At 36.7% G+C, this 19716-nt stretch overlaps 1 protein-coding gene and 1 long non-coding RNA gene across 4 annotated transcripts in view; one reads left to right on the top strand and one right to left on the bottom strand.

Annotated features, from left to right (window-relative positions):
• Positions 1–19716, top strand: part of LOC138714805 (uncharacterized) — a 46132-nt gene that overhangs the window by 9665 nt on the left and 16751 nt on the right. The gene's annotated exons all lie outside the window — the stretch shown is intronic.
• Positions 13–19716, bottom strand: part of LOC138714804 (facilitated trehalose transporter Tret1-like) — a 328031-nt gene continuing 308327 nt past the window's right edge. For all 3 annotated transcript variants that reach the window (XM_069846953.1, XM_069846952.1, XM_069846951.1), the window contains 3 exons: positions 18616–18751; positions 15836–16021; positions 13–7858 (listed from right to left, as the gene is read on the bottom strand). In XM_069846953.1, the coding sequence (XP_069703054.1) occupies positions 6672–7858; positions 15836–16021; positions 18616–18751 (1509 nt within the window). In that variant the 3' untranslated portion in view covers positions 13–6671. The remainder of the gene's footprint in view (positions 7859–15835; positions 16022–18615; positions 18752–19716) is intronic.

Raw genomic sequence — 19716 nt, 5'->3', positions numbered from 1 at the left:
AAAAAAGCAGACAAATATTTATAAAGAATATTTATTAATATCACAGTCGAGCTACATAACTGGTACAAAGATAACAAATCTTAAAACTAAAATCTGAAAAGTTCCAGATACAAATTCATGTTTCCTGTTAATGTAGTATTTTTACGAAGCAAAGATGTTCGTAAGAGAAACGTCATGGTTTTAATTCTGGAATATAACATACTTCAAGGAAGTGATGTTTTTTATTTCATTATCGGTGTAAGTGTGCTTTTATTTGTTTCATATTGGCCTATAGAACAATATATACAATGTCGAAAGTAAAGCGTTCAGGAATAACTAGGATTAAACATAGTGTCCAGAACATTTTTGACTATCTTATATAATCGATCGGAGGGGTAATCGTTGATGTGAGCTAAAAGAGCCTAAGAAGTCTTTCGTTCAGTTCTAACTAGAAATAAACACAATTTCCGTACATTGTCTGAATCACTTTCTCGCCTCTTGTTCAACAAGAGATGTCTTTGTTTAGAATGAAGCGATTTGAAGACGAAAATAACAAATTTCTCGGCCGTTTGTTAGATTTGAAGAAAGCCTTCATTACCCTCCATGAACTTGATGCGTTTATGTAACACTTTTCTCGCAAAATAGGAAAATAAATCGTCGTTTTATTTCAGGTTGCAAGTTTCCTCTATCCTCAAGAAACAGCACACTGTTTATTGGTCATGGGGCATTATTGATTATATTAGACTTATTCAATAATAGAATATAACTATCGAACAATTTATTCGGCAATTCCACGCGAACTTCTCTTAGCCAGTGGAATAACCTTAATTATAAAGTACAGACCAGTAGGAATCATACTACCACAGTCTAGTATATAATCATGAAGCTCAATACGTAGTAAATATGCATCCATAAATAGTTGCTGACCACTAGGATAGGTAATATCGCCTCATTACAGACAATGCGAAATAGTACCGGCACAGTCTATTGTTTATAGCACCCTCACAACTCAAGCTTCGTGATACTACTATATAGATAGGGTTTCAGTTACCATAGCGATAGTTTTACAGTCACATGCAATTTTTTTCATTTCAAGAAGGTGCCTTTATTTTTATATCTGCTTTCGAGTAATAAGTTAATACAGAAGAAAATGTTTTGTAACGATATTTGGAACATAAAATCTTGAAAACAAAATGTCACTATTCATAATTTAACAGCAGTGAACACAAAAACATATAAACGATAGATTCTAGTGAATTTTCAGATATTTCTAATATTTTTACTAATGTTTCATTAATAATGATTTCTATAGCTTCTGTCGAACGTTTACCCAGGAGAAAATTGTCCTTACAGGTATATCTTCCGCGTTCCAAGAAAGCAATATAATGAAATTGGAAAATAGGCAGTACATAATGGATTCTATTCTTCGCGATAGAAATATCTAGTCAAATTTCATTCTTTCTTCCGTAATTTTATTTCGATTTTAAATCATGTTTCTTGGCATAAGATAATTACAGGTATTTCTCGACCTGTGATCTCAAAATAATTATGACAAGCATTATTTCAACTCGATTAAATTACTGGAAAACTGCCAGCATTTTTACTCTTATTTGAATTGAAAGAATTCATTCGAATATTTATAAATTATTAAAGATTTTTTTACCACAATAAAAATAAAATTGTGTTCGTTATAGTGTAGTTACTTTAAGCGCAAACATTTGAAGTCAACGGCCAAAATATCTGTTCTTGCTGTAGCTGCGTGTATTTTGTGATAATATTTTTACATCACCTGAACGAAAAATCAATTCATGTGATGTTATTCAAGTTAATACAGTGAACCTAGTTTGGAAATGAGTAAGAGGTGATTTACAATTACAGTTTGTCTCTCCAAAAACGAGAACAGAAACTATAATTGGATTTTATTTTGTTTGTAACAACAGAAATTGTTATAGTTTAGTTCTTTGGCCTTCATTTTGCACTCATCTGCTTCCTTTTTTAATTGGTAGAAGGTTCCTAACAACGTCCAGGCAAAAATAAATTAAGTTATACGTATTTATCTTTCGTTTGTCATCCTTAGATAGTCGGTTTTATGCTGAACAGCTCTCAAATGACGTTTCTAAATTAGTGCGTATATAAAAAAAAGTAATTTAAATGACGTTATTGATTGTTTACAAGAATCTATTGCCTCTTACAATAAGTTATCACATAAACTTGTTTTTTCATATGTGCCGACTTATAAAACTAATCGGAAAGTTTCAATATTCTTAGCTAAGTATCAACAAAATGTAATATGTAATCGTAAACGCCTTAGAGACGTGCAAAAGGCAAGAAAATAGAACTCCCATGCTTTCTGGAATCCTGTATTAGGAAAGAATCCCCATGTACCGGTCGCCTTTTACTCTCTAGTAACATTTAGTAGTCAATGTTATAGGAAGTTGAGCGAATCTTGGTACTTTTTTTTTTAGAGATTATGGTGAGATTAAAAATTCCGGCTCCATCTGTGCTTGATGCCGGATTCTTCCAGTACGTTGTCCAGTGTCCTAACATTTCTTCAGAGTTTAATAGTTTAAATTACATGTCTAAAAACAAAATGTATAGACAAGGTCAGTTAAATTACAAAGAGATTGTAAATAAAAAAATTTGTCAAGATTATAAAATGGATTTAAAATTAACCAACTAGAGGTGTAAAATTTGAGAGCTGCTCTGCTTAAATTAAAAATATGGGATGGAAATTTGTGCAACCTTCAATGACATTAAAAAAGTTTTTTTGGGGAGGTTTAGCAAGTCTACATGTTACGATACAGCACAGGAATAAATCTCTTTGCCCTGTTAATATGAGGGGTTCAGAAGCAAAACTGTATAAGTGCACTTACGTCTGAGAAAATGAGATTAAAATGTTTAGTTTTCGTAAATTCCTTTATGTTTTAATTTAAAATTTTAATATGTGATGTCGTTAAAAGATTTATCCCATTGCCACTAAAAATTTTTATGCTTTAGCTTATCCTGAATGCATTTAACGCACTTTCTTAGAAATGTCACTTGTACCCCTTTGCTTCTGAAGTCTTCATATGTTAGATCTATGTATTAAAAGGAAACGCATTTAAAATAGAGTTTATATAAGTTACTAAATATTTGTAAAATATTAATTTTACTGGTTCTACAATAAATAAAATCCAGTCTGACGCGAAATTACGTATTTAAATCCAATTAACTATGTGAGTGCTTAACAACATAATAGCCTGTTGACTGTGCTTTTTTTTACCGTCCTGTACATCCAGTCGTACTCGGGCATTCCATATTTCCCATTCAAAAAATCTCAATTTCCCATTAACTCCTAAAAAAGAGATCAAAATTTCTCGCTCCATTGGAAATTCACCGCCATTTGGCAACACTGAAATGCTTAGTGCACTGCAAAGTGGTACCTGATTTGATTCTAGGCTCGGTCATAACTTTTCCGCTTGCTTACAAAGCGATACCCTCTGTCGGTTAGATTTTTGCGAGGTATTTCTCCTTTCCAACTCGCAAACAACCTTTCACCTCTTGATTTCAAAGGCTACTACAGGAGAGACCTTTGTATGACGTTTCATCGGTGAATTAATAGAGCGCTTTTCTTTGAGGAGAATATTGAATATTATAACAATCTGTTTATAGATTAGGCTTTCTCAGATACCGCTTCAGCCACAAGAAAGCTGTAACACAATGTCTACCAATGATGCTTTAGCATTTTCAATTGACATGTGTATGTCAACTTCACGTGGAGTATAAACAACGTTGTCATTTCTCGAGTTGATTAATGGCGACTAAAAGGGTTAATAATTTTAATTAAAAGTCATTTTATAGCTTAAATTTATTCACTGTGGATGGTGGTGGTATTTTATTTTTATATTTATATCATTGTATTGTATTAATATCGGCAATTGTAACTAGGGATAATGTTTACAACGAAAACGTGACAATACCGCTGACATTACAATTATTGATACGTGAAAAAAAAAGTATATACAACACAAAGCTTGACGGGAGGTAACTAATTCACAGCGGTGACCATAATGTCGTACAATGAGGAGTTTATCTATGGAAGGAATGTAAATATTACTAATATGATAGCGGCAAACACAGTACTGTACAAACATATAGAAAAGAAGCGCCTGCCTGAAACTAATTATGAATTCGGCATGCATATACAGAATGTAAACGATATAAACTGTAAAAAAAAAAAAAAAAAAAAAAAAAAATACTGGTGGTAGAGCATACATGGGCACAATTTTCGGTTACGTGAGGCACTCGATTTGAAATAGTTTGTTTACTAGGAGAGGAGACTGCAGAGTAGGATGGGAAATATAAACTGACCTTATCGTAATCGCTAAGGCGGCCAGTGGCGAATTATTAGGAAAGCGCTTGGTTAACGTGAGACTCTCGAAAACTTTTATTCAATTTGGCAAATTAATTCGGCAGCTTTAATCATAAACCTCCTTACTGTTTCTCCGTCACTGAATTGATTTAACTCACAGGCGAGAAATTGCGTAACTAGCCATTAATATTCCATCACGTTTTCTACGTTTATTTTCTTGAATATTCTGGCGTTTATCAAGATTACTTGTTAGATTTGCACGTTCTCGACCTAAAATCATATTTCGTTTTCTACTCACATTTGATATATTTTTTTTTATAAATTTCTTTTGGAAATAATACGTAAAACAACATTTAATTCCTCGTACCTTTTAATGCAGCGTGTTTAAGGTATAATGTCGTATTTAGTATAGCCTACTATCCAAATGTTAAGATCGTAAATTTTCTTCGGAATAGTACGAAAAAATAACATTTAATTTGTCTTACCTTCTAATTCAGCATGTTCTTTATGACATAAGGAGTAATGTCGTTGTATATTAAATTTATTAATGCCTAATAGGCTTTTCGTATGTTCTCCCCTTCTAAACAGCAAAAAAACTCTTCTTCCCATTTCTCATGAAATAATCGTTTTCTAACGCGTACACACTGCTTTGATAATGCCATTATGCCACCACTGATATTGCTTATGAAACTGATATAGAACCTCCCCACGCCTAGGAGTTACTTGAGGGAGGAACGGGGACTGTGAAGATGATGTCATTCAGAGCGATAAGCTCTGTGAAGGTCAGTGAGGCACTAATTCTCAAGTGAGGCACGATGCCCATGTATGTGGTAGAGCATAAGTAACTGAAGAAAAAAGTAAAATTTTGTTTTTCTGCAACTGTCATGACTTTCCCAGAAAAAAAATGTATTTCGTAAGTAGTATTTTTGGAAAAGAGAATAGATACTCTAGTCATTATTTAGGCGGCTACTTTGCCCGGTATGTACACTGAAGCAGTCGAATGTAAACAAATAATGAAACTATTAATCTTAAAAACATATTGTTCTACAAATTAAAAATAAAATAATAAGATATAATTAAATTTCACTAGATATTTTGTTCAGTAGACCGATATGTTCTGCCTATATAATTTTGGCAGTTTATATCTTTTACTCCCTGTATATTACATATTGTACTGAGGACTGCATGTCAGTGAAACGATTGTTACATTCTCTATGTCTGAACTACGTCATTAGTGGAGAGTAATCAATAGTAATTCAAGCATCCATCTGCAATGGAGCTGTAAGAATACGACAAACCACCATTGTCCCGCATCGATGAGGATACCTCTTATTACGGAGACAAATTCATAAGAGGCAGACAGTACTATATCAGAGCTCACCAACTGGCAAAGTTATGGCCGAGGCTACTATAACCGCTTGCGTTGCAGTTCCTGACTGAGTTCGTCATGACGCAATCACGGCATCTTGTACTCAATGGTATTACAAACAAGGAAAACAGATCTCAGTGTGATACTGCGTGGCTTTCAAGTAGAAACTTAAGTTCAGTTATTTTACTTAGGTATCATTGTATGAGACAGTATGCCACAGTAGCGCCAGGCGTTTTGACTGTTCTATAGAACTCGTGATCAGGGAAATAGCGATGTAACAGATTAAATTTAAGCTGTAGTAATCAATATTTAGTTGCCCTCAAGCATGTACAGGAAACTTGAGCTTACCGCGTTCTATTTACTGCGTATTTTCAGCTCTACCGACCAAAAATTATAGTCGCTGCTACGCTTTCAACCGTTCTTCTGACATCATTCATCTTAGTCCAAAAATCAGAGGGCTTGATCAACTAGCAAACACTTCTGTTTGTGTCCTTACATTCAACGTAAGTCACGGAGCAGAGTTATAGTCCTTAAGATAGAATATCACATTTGAACGTTTCACAGAAACGCTTCGGATGTCTACCTCAATGTTAATGCATCACTGATGCATTCTAAATGCCATCCATCCTTTTCAAAATTTAGTAGTGTCCTTTCCACTTGCGAGAGCTCTACCAGTCCACTTTCTGAGAGCGCAAAACTCGATTTGAGTCTGGAGCCAAGGCCCCTCAGTTAACAGTTGAAAACAGATTATGAGAGTTAAAAAATGACTTGAATTTGTGTAGAAAGCCTCTCAATGCTATACAAACTTGTGGAGTTTGAAATCGTAAGTGATACGTGAACGATAAGACGTAAATGTAAATGTGACGAAGAATCGTGTGCACTAAGTGTGTCCTCACAAATAATGTCATGAAGTTTGGAAGATGCATGATCAACGTTTCATAGAAACGTTTTCAGAACCTGTCACTGTATCACTCAAGCATTTTCTCCCTCACCCCTCCTATGAAGTGTGGTATATTGTCCCTCCACTGTGAACACTGGGGTAGGCTCCACTTCCCCGCCCTCCTGGTGCACATAAATCCCCTTGAGCCTCGCATCACTGTTTCCCAGTTCGCTCTTGAGCGTATACTTGCTGTCTTGATGACTCTCTTTGGGGCTGAATTCCAGTTCAATCTCTCGGAGGGTCTTGCCTCTCGTCTCCGGCAGAAACATGTAGCAGTACAAAGCACCGCAAAGAGCAGAAGCCCCAAAGAGCCAAAGAGTGCCGTCAGTGCCCAGCGAGTGCATGAGGTCAGGGTACGTCTTCACTGACGTGAAGATGAAGAGGTGTGCCAGCGAGGCTACGAGTCCTCCCATGACGCCGCGGATGGCGAGAGGGAACAGCTCGCCGCTCATGACCCAGGGCAGCTGCAAGAAGCCCACCATGCTGACACACACGTGTGCGAGCACGCAGATCAGCGGCACCCAGGCCAGTGGACGGTCAGTCGCTTCTAAGTGGGAGTACAGATGTTCGTATCCTCCGCCCGCTGCCATGGAGACTGCCATGCCCAGACCCGAAACTACGGCCAAAGTGCGGCGTCCGAAACTTCGCATGAGGACGGCTCCCACGACGCTCATGACGAGCCGGACGCCGCCGACGACGATGGACGCCACATACTCGTTGAGACCGGTTCCGACGTCCTGGAACAGGTTGACGGCGTAATACAGGATGATGTAGATGCCGGACGCTTCTTGGAAGGCGAAGAAGGCTAAAAGGATGAGGAAGGGTTTCCACGCCGTGGGTCTCAAGAACGTCTTGACGGCATGGGGCGCGGGGGCGTTGTTGTTGCTCTCCTTGAGCACCGTCTCCTGCAGTTCTGCTAGCTCCGCCTCGGCCGTCGCCGGGTTTCTCCGCAGCCAGACCAGGGCGGCCAGCGCCTCTGTAGTGCGGCCGTGCGACGCGAGCCACGGGGGGCTCTCGGGCACCGCGCACATGGCGGCGAAGCTGAGCAGGGCGCACAGCGTGCACATGGCCGCCACGCGCTGCCAGGGCGCCACGAAGCCCAGTGTGTAGATGGCGAGCACCCCCAGGGAGACGTGCACCGGCCCGCTGGCCGACAGCGTCCCGCGGTGCGAGGCTTTCGAGATCTCCGCCACGTACACGTAGCTCGCCGTCGCCATGCCTGCGACAAATAATTGTATAGATTCAGTGAACGTGCAATTAGCGCTTCTCGGCACTAGCGATATCTATGAAGCACGCTAGTATAGGCCCAGTTGGAGCGAATAACAACAAGTTAAGAGTTAGCCATAACTAGACAGGAATCTTAGCTGCTACTCTTGGAAGTTCAGTACGGATATTGTGCATTGAGCCTAATAACTTGATCAAGAGTAGTGGCGCGTGGTGCTGTACGATGAAAACAGACTACTCCAGCATCAAAGACAACAAACACATAAAATAATGATTTAAAGAGTACGGATATTGTGCATTGAGCCTAATAACTTGATCAAGAGTAGTGGCGCGTGGTGCTGTACGATGAAAACAGACTACTCCCGCATCAAAGACAACAAACACATACATAAAATAATGATTTAAAGAGTAGGGCTATGTTGTGTATTACAAAAGAATAAACGTAGTCTTTGATGTAAAATTATAACTTAAAATTACTCTCAACAACATGTTTAAGCCTATATTACAATAATCTTTGATGTAAAATTTTAAGTTAAAATGTTACTGTTTCAATGTTTGAACCCATATTACGACAATTTTTGTTGTAAAATTTTAACTTAAAACACCGGTCAACTGTAACATAGGTACTGCCCTGAATGAAATGTTTAAGTTTATATTACAGTAATCTTTGCTGTAAAATTTAACTTAAAATACCGATACTACTGTAACATAGGTACTGCCCTGAATGAAATGTTTAAGTCTATATTACAATAACCTTTGCGGTAAAATTTAATTTAAAATGCCGATACTACTGTAACATAGGTACTATCCTGAATGAAATGTTTGTCTATATTACAATAATCTTTGCTGTAAAACTTTAACTTAAAATACTGATACTACTGTAACACAGGCACTGCCCTTGTGTACGAGAGTACTTTAGAACTAAATTGCCCTCAACTCTGTTGAAAGGAATTTTGGTATGCATCATCATTTCATTCAGATCTCTCCTGAATTCGTCCGTTGGCACTGAATTACTAGTTGAGGGCAGATCGTCACATTCACTTCTATCAATTTAAAATGGCCTATATGTTTTTGTTTTTTAAATTACAGTGTTGCTGTAAATATCTTTTAGAACAGATTATGTCAGTTTTACATAAATTACACACAATTATTTTGCCACTTATACAGACATAGACATACTGTCTTCTGAATTCCTCTACCCACTTCTACACTTTCGTACACTTGTTTTAGGAGCCTTTATTTCAATTACTAGTGCATCATAATACAGTAGAACCCCGATTATCCGTCATCCTATTAACCAATTAGCGGTTTATCCGACTGTTTGTTTCTCGCTCTTTTTTTCCTTCTTCGGAAATAAATAGCGTATATGAATTACTGCTTCGTACATCATATTAGCAGGTTCTACATATATTTTTGCTAGAGAGTGTTATTATAAGCATTTATCGTTACACAGCATTGTCTACTGTTCGAATTGTCGTTATATAATATAATTGAACTTGTATATAAAATGTCTTCCATAGGTGTTAATAGAAAACTTGCAGTAGCGTAGCGTCAATGTAAGCTAAAAAGCTTAGCTTCCCCAGTTAATAATAATTTCATAATAAACCTGCAGTTTATGAAGAAAATTATTTATTAATTTTAATAGAATTTATATTTACGCATTAAATATTGTGATGCGGCAGCTCAGGATGATTTGTGATGCAGCAGTAAACAAGAAGCCTGCACACACCAGCTTCCAAGCAGACCGGTTTCTTCTGTGTAATCCACCCCGCAGATTTTCCATCCCTTTCTAAGCTACTCTAGTCGCAAGGCTCGCAAAGAAGCTAGCTTTACCATTTAAAATAAGTAGTTTCCGCGTTATCCCTTTTCGTCAGTTGTGTTCAGTTGAAGTGTTAGTGTGCATTGTGGCTAATATAATAAATAATGAGCGAAATAACAGTTCCTGACACTAATTTACTTGAATTTTTTTTAGGACAATTGTATTATCAAAACTGACTTACGAACAAAAGTGTGATTTAAAAAACAAATGACAGACTCCCTTGCTGTGAATGAAGGACACAACCAAAAGACAGACGCATACTTACGTAATGATACTAATATTGTGATTTCTCTAAGTATGACAGGAAGTGAGCTAATGTTATACGTATACATGTCTATTTGTTAAGAGATATGTGTAAACCGTGAAATCATATTTTACTACGTATCATTTGAGGTCATGCCTTATTGGTGTTACGATGTTCCAACCAATGTTCGACTGCTGACTTGAAATTGACTACTATTTATTTTAAGACTGTATTTTTGTAATACGTTTTCTCATATTGCATGAAAGACAACTTGAGTTAGCTTCCCCTACTCAAAATTTCATGCTACGCCACTGAAAATTTGTGCTATGTATTGAAAAAAAATGGAAATAATTGAATGGTTTGAGAAAGAGAAACTGTGGCTTATCTCGTATCAGAATACGAGATTGGAGTTACAACTGAGCGATTTAATAAAACACACAAGGATAAAATGTAGAAAAGTATGTAAATCTACAACATGAGACCTTCTTTATTCCTATATTTCCACAGACAGTCATTACAAATGGCTTTCTTGCCCCTTAAAAACCCGTCGTTGACAACCAGACTTAAATTGGTGAACTTCTGATCCACTACCTAGAGAGTTAAATGCAAGACCATGAAGGAAATTACAAAATCTTTCATGATACGGATTATCCGATTTTTTCGACCAACCGTTCAGTCCAATCCCTTCATTACCACGGATAATAGAGGTTTACTGTATAAACATTGCTAAACTGAAGTATACTGTACTTTAGGAGCCATAAACCTTTTGTATAGTGATCCTGTAGTGCGCGTTACTTGTGTTTGTGAGCAGGGTGTCTACTGAAGGACACGTGTCATAATCAAAGCTCGGAACTTGGGGACTTGTGTCTTTGCACGTGGCTAAGCGACCCGACTTCAATGTCAACAAACTTCCGCTTCCAGCACGGAAGTACTGTCAGGTCTGTTATAAAATTGGTTTGTGGCTGGAACAACATATTGATAGTATTATGGTAGGTTGAAACACATAATTTTATAGCATATATATAATAAAAATAAACACGAGAAATATATCAAATTTACTGTTCTCCCTGTATATTTTATTACAGTGTATGACTACGTACATTCCAAGATTTTCGGACTCATAGCTTCTTCGCCTGTTAGTTAAATATGATTTGAAACGAGGAAACTTACTTCCACGTCACGTGAATTGACGGGAGAAAACTTAACATACTGAATGTTTTCACTGTCACTGTTTTCTGTTCGATTTTCAGCAGTTGCTAGCTGATTTCGTATCTGAGAAAGATAAGTATATCCTACATTTTTCTCGAAAATAGTTTTCAATTTGTGTGTCACTGCTAAGGCAGGTCCCTCTATACTTGATCCATGGCTATGGACAAATTTTCCACCAATTTAAGGGACTGCAATGTCTTTCAATGAATGCCCGTTTCCAGTCTCAGTTCGTGTGTGACACAACTTACAAAATATAAACTCACCATTCGAAGAAAGTAATGTATCTCCTCCAAATTCCTTCACGAAATTCTGTGCCTAAAATAAAAAAAAAATGTATTTTCTAACTTCTATAATACCCATTCGAATAACACATATTTTCTAATTCCTGAAACAGACCGTTTACCTATAATTCCCTGAATGTCATTGGCTTCGACATGACACAGTTTCGTCGTTCGTCTTCCTGTCATTCGATGTGACCACTTTCTTAGTACATACGACTGTCCCTGAGCACTTGCAGCGTGAGCTTTGTGTACGTTGTACCTGTAACCTTACTCAAGCACACGACACAAGTCCCCAAGTTCCGAGCTTTGGTCATAATGCATACCCCGTACTACTCACTTATACTCATTCCAACGTTGCGGAGCTAAGAAAACGTTTTCAGTCATAACCAGGCTTAGAGACTTTAGACCCGATAGATGAAAACAGTGCGATTTCAAGTTGGATAGCTGGACTGCAGTGGGTGGGGGCAGTGATGGTAGCGACCTACCTGTCGTCCCATGTGCTTTATTTACTCACTCATACTCATAAGGCAGGGAGAGGAGGTACTGTTCTGACAATAAAAACAGTCCCGTACACCTAGTTCACTTTATCAGAAGAGAGAACAGAAGATAGCTAGTAGTCTAGTTTTGATCTGTGCATGTGGTTATCTATGTGATTAGTCTAAGAATATATGCGATATTCTGTGATATAAAAGACATGCTAGCAGGGAAGAAGTTTACGGACACTGCTGGGGTAGCGAAGATAGATTTCAATGACTTTTCGTTTTGCATTCATTACATCATCCACACCTGTGGAATAACGGTTAGCGCGTCTGGCCGCGAAACCAGGTGGCCCGGGTTCGATTCCCGGTCGGGGCAAGTTACCTGGTTAAGTTTTTTTCCGGGCTTTTCCCCTCATGAACAAATGCTGGATAACTTTCGGTGCTGGACCCCAGACTCATTTCACTGGCACTATCATCTTCATCTCATTCACACGCTAAATCAAGTAATAATGTTGATAAAGCGTCGTAAAATAACCTACTAAAAAAATCCATTACATCATGTGATGTAGAGCGGAGCTTCTCCCAATATAAACTTTGTCTTGCCAACTACCGAAGAAAGTTTAGTTTTGAGACCTTCAGAATGTGTGTTGTAGTAGGCTACATTTAACAGTACCATGTATTGTACTTCATAAGTTGTGTATGTTGTGTAGAAAGATTATGTATGTTGAGTAAGTATTGCACTTGTGCTTATGACAGAAGCCGAAAGGAAATGCATATTAATTAATTTTGAAAATTTCGCATGATAGGTTTTTTATTTTAATCTATGTAAAGATTAATTTTTTGGTTCAATAGAATTTTTCTCCTCTAACAATCATTTTATTTTAATGTTTGATAACTTAGTTGCATTTTTTTGGAACGTCACTGTACAGCACCAGCAGACTAGACTGATCTTGGTTTCATGTACACATGTCTCTTCTTCTGCCGACTCCAACACAATGAAAAAGCTGCCTATAGTACGGACGTAGTAAACTTATTATATCGGGTCCAAAATCTCGATGTCTGGTCATAACGTTTGCTGCTCCTGTATGAGAATATGCAAGACCCTTCACGTTATGACCTTTACAAGTTGCTCAAAATAAAGCTCTGAAACTAATTCATGGACCGGACTGGTATAGGTAGCCTACTACTAGTAATTCTTTCGGTTTACTATGTCCCTAGGGTTCGACTCAGTCTATAATAGAAAGGGAGATTTCTTTGAGAACAAATGCGGAAAACACGTAGCACTGATATCTCCACTGTTACTAATTGCGATTGAATATCTTAACTTTTTGTTATCCTGTGGTTTTACATGGTCTGTGTAATAGGTAACTTTACCTTATACTTGGATTTGTTGGTCTCACTTCAATGTAAAACAAGTCCGAAGCATATAAATTAAATTTCAGTTAATATGATTTAGCAAAATAAAGGTTAAACATGAAGCAAAAACATGCTGAAATCGTTCATCAGAGGAATTTAAAGTTTTTTTTTAACAAAAAACTGTACATGTATATTTTGTATCACATGTCTTACAAATTTTCATTTCATTTCATTTATTTAATACTATACTCTTGAGCTACATTAGGCATTGCAGCCCGAAAGAGGAGAAGCTCGTGCTCGGGCGCAGTTCAGATCAGTTATACAAAATATATCACAAAATTAAGAGAGTTCATTGAGCACAAAACATTAATAAGTGGTAAAATACATACAGCGTTATTACTACAATTTATGTTTTTAAGTTCCCCAGAGATAAAGTCACTGGAAGTTAGTCGAGAGATCAACGGAGCCACGCATTCCTATTGATAATTATGTCGTCGAAGACTATTAAATTTGTCCATAGATTAGTCGCTGTAAGTGCTATCGCAACTGGATGGTTTTGGACGTTCTTCCTATCCAATCGGTCCACGAAATGTGGTGTTTAGTTTCTACAGATCGTGTCACAAAATTCAAGCAATTCAGAATAGTTATAATATAAGACGTTCTAAAATTTTGGAACAATTTTTTCTCGTTTTAAACAAATTTTGAAAAAAAGTACGGAATTTTTCAAATATCTTTCTTTTTAAACAGATAACCTGACACAATATACACAGTTTTCGTTATATGTATATAGCCTATACACTAATTTCCTCATCGAACAGCAGTTGAAATAAATAAAGCTCTTCATCCGAACTGTCCATTTTAGATACGGTGTGTACGTGCGTGCGCGCGATACTTCACCTGACAATTTTCCTACTGATTTCGTATTCCAATGTGATCCTAATACAGTGATACAGAACTGCGAGAGAGGGGTGGAACGCATGGGGAAAGCGTTGGTTCCCCGTCCACAGTCCAGCGGCGTTTAATGACGTATCTGTGGCCAGTACGCAATGACATAAGACAGACACTGAATACAAATCCCCTCCCCTACCAAGTCAGTGATGCGGGGTGGAAGGAAGGAGTGGGTGACGTATTCCGATGAGTGACGCCACGATTGTCGCCCAGTTCTGCAAGTCTGTCCTAATACATCGCACTTCCAGCTCGACAATTACCTGGCTAAATGTTACAAGGGTGTATGTAGTAGCTAATATTTCTGATATAGACATAGAACCTTGTAATATTGAGCCAGCGAATTATGTTCTGTGAAGATATGCTATTTCCTAGTAAAATACTGCTGTGAAAATATTTTAATAAATAGTATCAAAACCTTTGATAATTTACTATTATATTATTAGAAATTCATACCTTTAGCTAGTAAAACAGTGTTGAAAATAATTTACGAAAGTAATATGTGATTTTCGACTTACGACAGAATTTTACTGGGTGTGCGATATCCTCTAATATAATTTGAATATAGTTTCATTTATTTCACATCTATTTAGATATTCATTCAAAATTTATACATGTGAAGGGATATACGCCAAATGGCTCATTGACGACAGTCGATAGTTGTGATTACATCATCATCATTATCCATCATCATCCTCATCATCATCATCATCCATCATCATCATTCATTATAATCATCATCATCATTATCATCATAATCTTCATCATCCGTAATAATAATAATTTTATTTTATTTTTATTTATTTATTTATTTAATGTGCTGTACAACAGCCAGTGGCCAATTACAGTTCAGCACAAATATAACAAAAAACATAAAACAAAAATAATTATTACACATAAATATAATTACAATTAATTACAATAATGACGATGAATGGATAACTAATAATAATAATAATAATAATAATAATAATAATAATAATAATAATAATAAGGGATATAATCATCATCCATAATAATAATAATAATAATAATAATAATAATAATAATAGTAATAAGGGATATAATCATGATCCATAATAATAATAATAATAATAATAATAATAATAATAATAATAATAATAGTAATAAGGGATATAATCATGATCCATAATAATAATAATAATAATAATAATAATAATAATAATAATAATAATAAGGGATATACGCCAAATAGCTCATTGACGACAGTCGATAGTTGTGATTACATCATCATCATTATCCATCATAATCATTATCATCCATCATCATCATCCATTATAATCATCATCCATCACCTTCCATTATAATCATCATCATCCATAATAATAATAATAATAATAATAATAGTAATAATAATAATCATCATCATCGGCAGGGCGAAAACATGCGGTTAGAATAACATAAACATAGGACACATACTCGTACTAGTCTATCTCTTAACGAAATGATCTTGGGTCTATTTTGTTCATGATCAGATCACATATGTAACAATAAATTGACAGGGAAACAATAAATATGTACTTGGTGAATACTTTTTGAAGGAAATATTGAACTGACACATTCCTGCCGATCACAAATACGGATTGACGAGAATATTCGGTTACGGCTTTTGTCTTACCTACTGCTACTCCAGAGATGAATCTTCCGGCGTACAGCTTGAAGATGTCGTCTGACAGCGAAATGAGGACCCAACCGATGATGTATGGCAGCGACGTTAGCTTCACAGTTGTCTTCCTGCCGAAGATCTCCATCAGGATGCCGGCCAGCAGAGCGCCGATGGGGTTTGAGATTACCCCGAGACTGGCTGCAAGCAACATGCAAACAGACGTGAGGCTTTAACAGTAGTTGCAGCTCCTTTTGTACTGATATGATAATAATAATAATAATAATAATAATAATAATAATAATATCAAAGTCAGGATAGGAGAAGAAATATCAAACGTAAGCGAAATAGGGAGAGGAGTAGGCTAAGGATGTCCTTAATCGCGTACCCTGTCCAACATATACTTGAGGAACATGGGAGGAGTGATAGTAGGAGGAAGAAGAATAAATTGTATAAGATTTGCTGCTGTTATGGCGTTGTTAGCAGAAGAGGGGGTGATACTAAGGATTATGCTACTGGAGGTAAATGACAGCTGTGAGCAGTATGGAATGAAGATAAATGCCAACAAGACGAAGACCATGGCCATAGGAAGAAAAATAAAGAAGGTAAAATTGCGAATTCTAAATGAGACAGTAGAACATGTGGACAGATTCAAATACTTGGGGTGTACTATAAGCAGTAACATGAGCTATTGCCAAGAAGTCAAAAGGAGAATAGCAGTGGCCAAGGAAGCTTTTAATAGAAAAGAGCATCTTATGCGGACCTCTGGAAAAAGAACTAAGGAAGAGACTAGTGAAGTGCTTTGTGTGGAGTGTAGCATTGTATGGGGAAGAAACATAGATATTATGACTAGAAGCATTTGAAATGTGGATATGGAGAAAGAGATGGAGCGTGTGAAATGGACAGAAAGAATGAGAAACGAAGCTGTGTTGGAAAGAGTGGGTGAAGAAAGAATGATGCTGAAACTGATCAGGAAATAAAGAAGGAATTGGCTGGTCACTGGTTGAGACGAAACTGCCTACTGAAGGATGCGCTGGAAGGAATGGTGAACGGGAAGAGCTCGGAGCAGAAGAAAATATCAGAAGATAGACGACATTAAGATATATGGATCATATGCAGAGACTAAGAGGAAGGAAAAAAATGGGAAAGACTGGAGAATGCTGGGTTTACTGAATGAATATGTTGAAATTTAACTATTGTTTCTAGCAGAGTAAAAACGTTAAACAGTGATTTACGGATGTGAAGCATGGACTTCAAAAAGATGAGCGAGGGTATTTGAATGTAGGATTTTAAGGAAAATTTTAGTACGAATTTTTAGCTTGGTCAACTTATGCAAAATGAGGACATCGTCCAATTTGTAGAGAGTGACTGATAGATTGTCACGGATGGATCATGTTATAAGGATGAATAATAATTAGAATATCAAAGAGAGTTATGAAATGGAAACCAGGTGGACGAAGACTAAGGGAAGCCACGGAAGAGACGGGATAGATGGGATGCAATAGAATATAGATGGAAAAGATTAGCTAAGGAAAGGGTTGAATGGGATAAAATTGTTAAAAAAGCTAAAACTGATACTGAGGTTGTAATAATATATGAAGATAATTCAGCAAGTGGGAAAATACTCAAAATGAAGGAACAAACGAATAAAGACTGGCTATAACATAAGTATAGAAATAAATGCCTTCTTGAACGGTTAACCTAAACGTAGTTTCGACCAGTTTCATTTTGCGATGTCTATACTGCCTTGGAAACCGTGTACGAATTATTATTTGATGATACAATGCTTATGTGTGAAGTGTATGCCTGCCAACCAGGGGCAATCTGCAAAAAGGGTGTGGCTCCTTGATCTTGACCTTCATTCAGCTCGAGAACAATTGATACTTTATCACGACGCGCGATTATCTTCCAGGCCTCAAAGCAATTTTACAAGCAAAACAAAGCCGTGCTCTGCATTTAAGTACAGTCTTGTAAGATTATGGACGTCGATGAGCCAAATTCGATTTAGAAGTATTATCCCTCAGTTACTCGTTTGTAAAGTAATTTTAAATGCTGTAGAAATAATTGTGATGAAAGGTTATAGGCATTAAATTTATTCGTACGGTTTAGACAGTAATTATGGAGTATTAATACTTTATTGGTATGGATGTTTAGTTTATTTTAGTAGGTTATTTTATACGACGCTTTATCAACATCTTAGGTTATTTAGCGTCTGAATGAGATGAAGGTGATAATGCCGGTGAAATGAGTCCGGGGTCCAGCACCGAAAGTTACCCAGCATTTACTCATATTGGGTTGAGGGAAAACCCCGGAAAAAATCTCAACCACGTAATCGAACCCGGGCCACCTGGTTTCGCGGCCAGACGTGATAACCGTTACTCCACAGGTGTGGAAATATGGATGTTTAAATAGTAAGTTTTTTAACGAATAACTAACCGCTTACTAACCAATTAATTAATTCATCCACACATTTTCCCAGAGGAGTGGGATAGCCACTACTTTCTCTTCCTTTCACAAAACCAAACTCTCTGTCTTTTTGTTTCCAGCACGGAAAAACTGGTTTTAAACTTCAACATTGTTGTTGTTTGATCAACTACCCGAAGACAGGTTTGAACCTCCTAAGTGACACCAATAATGCATCACTCACGAGGCACCTAAGCCAGGAAATAATGGGAGTACGATGTTTCTATTCTGAATTCTTAGTTAAATTATTCTTATATCTGTTATTGCTGAATTCTTAGTTAAATTATTCTTATATCTGTTATTGCAAGTGACAAATTTGACAACACACTCACCGATCCATGAGGCTTCTTCTTTAGTGACTATTAGCGTGCTTCCATCTTGCATAAGCTGGGGCAGCAGAACTGCTGAGTATCCTTGGCATAGGCCCACGGATATGGAGTTTCCGTGGGCAGCAATCGTGGCCATCAGCTGAAAATATAATAATAATAATAATAATACTACTACTACTACTACTACTACTACTACTACTACTACTACTACTACTAATAATAATAATAATAATAATAATAGTTAATAACGATAACGCCGCCGAATGATTACAAAAGAAGACAAGACGTAGGTACGAATGTTAGAAGATTTGTATAAAAATTGTAGTAGTAGCCCGTACAGCTTGAAAGTACACCATACAAATCCGATTGGACGTGTAAATCATAAACTGTAGGCCTAACAGAAAATGATAAATCTCGCATGCAATTCGAGAGTAAATCGATTTTTTCTCTTAGAAATTGCCACCACCTGCCACGCCTCGGGTGCTAAGCTTTCCACACGTGATAAAATGATAGTTACGCAAAAGGGATCCAGCACACGAAAACTAAGAATTAAGATTTTTTAAGTTCGAACTTTTGTTTCAAAATTAATTTACCAAAATTTTGAAGTTCCCCCCCCCCCCACAGCTGTATTAGGAGGTGGGTTGTATTAATTTTTGTGTAATGTATAATGATCTTTCCCCTGCTTCCTGGTATAATTATCTAAAAATCATAATTTTGTTCGTTGGTTCCCTTTTGAATAACTGCATCCAATTAGCCTGCTGGCACTACATCTAAACTGCTCATTGTTTCGAGTGTTTAGGATCCTAAACAATGACTTATACTTAGGAGTGAATTAAAAGTTTTAATTTACTATTAAAGCTTTTAAGTCACTATCTCCTTTACAATGCACACGTTACCAACAATAAAGTCACACATTTATTCATTTATCACTTCTTCACAATCGACACATAACCAAGATTAAGCCTACAATTTAAAATATTTTTTTTTTTCTAATTTATTCTGGTTTAATTACGAGTAATGTATAAATTATTTCAATTATTTCCACTTGTGAATAAAAAACATACTTTACTGTCTTGTTTGTACCATAACTTAAGATTCCGGGCA

The sequence above is a fragment of the Periplaneta americana genome, chromosome 15 (genome assembly GCF_040183065.1).
Source record: "Periplaneta americana isolate PAMFEO1 chromosome 15, P.americana_PAMFEO1_priV1, whole genome shotgun sequence".
NCBI classification, from domain to species: Eukaryota; Metazoa; Arthropoda; class Insecta; order Blattodea; family Blattidae; genus Periplaneta; species Periplaneta americana.
This window is presented reverse-complemented; position numbering and strand designations above follow the sequence as displayed.